The sequence below is a fragment of the Corvus brachyrhynchos genome, unplaced genomic scaffold, assembly GCF_000691975.1.
Source record: "Corvus brachyrhynchos isolate BGI_N302 unplaced genomic scaffold, ASM69197v1 scaffold30, whole genome shotgun sequence".
Lineage (NCBI taxonomy): Eukaryota > Metazoa > Chordata > Aves > Passeriformes > Corvidae > Corvus > Corvus brachyrhynchos.
The window spans coordinates 1012191-1014378 of record NW_008235742.1 but is presented as its reverse complement, the minus strand read 5'-3'; the positions used below and the strand labels follow the sequence as shown (position 1 = coordinate 1014378).

General features: G+C 63.1%; 1 protein-coding gene across 1 annotated transcript in view; it reads left to right on the top strand.

Annotated features, from left to right (window-relative positions):
• JUP (junction plakoglobin) overlaps positions 1 to 2188 on the top strand; it is an 8266-nt gene that overhangs the window by 4068 nt on the left and 2010 nt on the right. Inside the window, exons 7-11 of the mRNA XM_017746551.1 lie at positions 624 to 962; positions 1349 to 1504; positions 1649 to 1768; positions 1929 to 2079; positions 2172 to 2188. The exon at positions 2172 to 2188 is cut by the window's right edge and continues 123 nt beyond it. Coding sequence (XP_017602040.1) covers positions 624 to 962; positions 1349 to 1504; positions 1649 to 1768; positions 1929 to 2079; positions 2172 to 2188 — 783 coding nt within the window. The remainder of the gene's footprint in view (positions 1 to 623; positions 963 to 1348; positions 1505 to 1648; positions 1769 to 1928; positions 2080 to 2171) is intronic.

Here is a 2188-nt window from a genome sequence, read left to right as displayed (position 1 = left end):
GGCCGCCTGCCCGGCTCCTGTGGGAGCTGCCAGCAGAGCAGCTGCCAGGACTGCTGTGCCCTGCAGCCAGTGCAGAGGTGACCCCAGCCCTGCTCTGGGTCTGCTCTTCCAGCCCTTTGCTGCCTCCTGATGAGTTTTCCCATCTGCTGGGGCCGCTCCATGTGGATTAGCTCTGATGCAGCCTGGAAACTATTTTGGCTGTCATAGAACCATCCCTGGCTCTGATGACTGAAGGGTTGAAGGAGGACATGGTCGTGGCGCTTTAACTCCTTCCTGTCCCTCTGTTGGCTGCTGGCCAGCATGGCCAGGACTGGGGTCACTCTGTCACTGTGTGGGGAGTGCTGGCGGGGGCATGGGAAGTGTGATTCCAGCAGGGAAAAGCTGCTGGAGACATTAAACTCTGAGTGAAACTGCACATGTCAGAGTGGCTGGGGCTCACCGTGAAGGAGCAGCTCCAGCTGTGGGAGATGGAAAAGGAGCCATGGGGGGATGGAAAAGGAGCTGTGTGGGAGTCAGGAACACCGCCCATTGCTGCCTGCTGGGGGCACGTGGGGCCAGATGCGGGGCTGCAGCTTGGGTCTGGCTGTGTGTGCTGCTCTCACCTCCCGTCCCCATTCCTGCAGGAGGGCCTGGATGGCGTTCTCAAGATCCTGGTGAACCAGCTGAGCTCTGATGATGTGAATGTGCTGACCTGTGCCACTGGCACCCTCTCCAACCTGACCTGCAACAACAGCAAGAACAAGACACTGGTGACACAGTCAAACGGGGTGGAGGCCCTGATCCACACCATTCTGCGGGCAGGTGACAAGGAGGACATCACCGAGCCGGCCGTCTGCGCCCTGCGGCACCTCACCAGCCGGCACCCCGAGGCCGAGATGGCGCAGAACTCAGTGCGGCTCAACTATGGCATCCCTGCCATTGTCAAGCTCCTCAACCAGCCCAACCAGTGGCCGCTGGTTAAGGTAAGGGGCCAGAGGGAGGTTGGGGGCAGGATGAGGCCGGTGCCTGGGCTGGAGCGAGCCCCCGGCTGCTGCTCTGTGGTGGGATGGGCTGCTGAGGGGGGTCAGCAGCTGGTGCCGTGCATGGAGTGATGGTGGCTGCCCCTGTTGGGTCATGTCCCTGACAGCGGCTGATGATGGAAGTGGCTCGTGCCCGGTGCTCGTTGGAATCAATGCTCAGCCTGTGGAGGGGATGGATCCAGTGCTGGGCGCAGCTGAGTCAGCCTGCACCACAGAGGGGATGGGGTGGGACAGATGGGGAGGGGTCCAGCCAGTGGGTGTCTTGGGGAACACATGCTGTTCTGATCCACAGCTGAGACAAATCTCTCCTCCCTCCTCCTCTCCTCCAGGCTACCATAGGCCTGATCCGCAACCTGGCCCTGTGTCCGGCCAACCATGCCCCGCTGCAGGAGGCCGCTGTCATCCCCCGCCTGGTCCAGCTGCTGGTCAAGGCTCACCAGGACGCCCAGCGACACGTGGCTGCCGGCACACAACAGCCTTACACGGTGAGTCCCCACCCCCCTGCCCTGCTCCCAGCACAGCCTGGCACCCCAAAACCCAGCCTGTCCCCGGGGGTACCCTGTGCCCACACTTCAGGTGGCTGTGCCCCGGCATGTGGGGGCCCTGGCTAAGCTCTTGTTCCCTGGCAGGATGGAGTGAAGATGGAAGAGATCGTGGAGGGTTGCACAGGGGCACTGCACATCCTGGCCCGGGACCCCATGAACCGCATGGAGATCTTCCGCCTCAACACCATCCCTCTCTTCGTGCAGGTCAGGCCTGTGGGGACACGGGGGCTGCACTGGGCCACCTCCTGCCCAGCCTGCACAGGGAGCTGCAGCCCTGGGCTGATGGCCCCATGGATCAGAACGTGCCCAGAGCACAAGGGCTCCTTGCTGGCTGCTTCACACGGCCGCTGATCTCTCCTGACAGCTCCTGTACTCGCCGGTGGAGAACATCCAGCGCGTGGCAGCCGGCGTGCTGTGCGAGCTGGCCCAGGACAAGGAGGCAGCAGATGCCATCGATGCCGAGGGGGCCTCGGCTCCTCTAATGGAGCTGCTGCACTCACGGAATGAGGGCACAGGTGAGTGCTGCCATGCCAGGGGCTGTGCCAGGGGCTCTCCTGGCACCATCCCAGCTGGGGTTTCTGGGACTCTGGGCTGTAGGGATTGGCAGCAGGAGCTGAGGCTGCT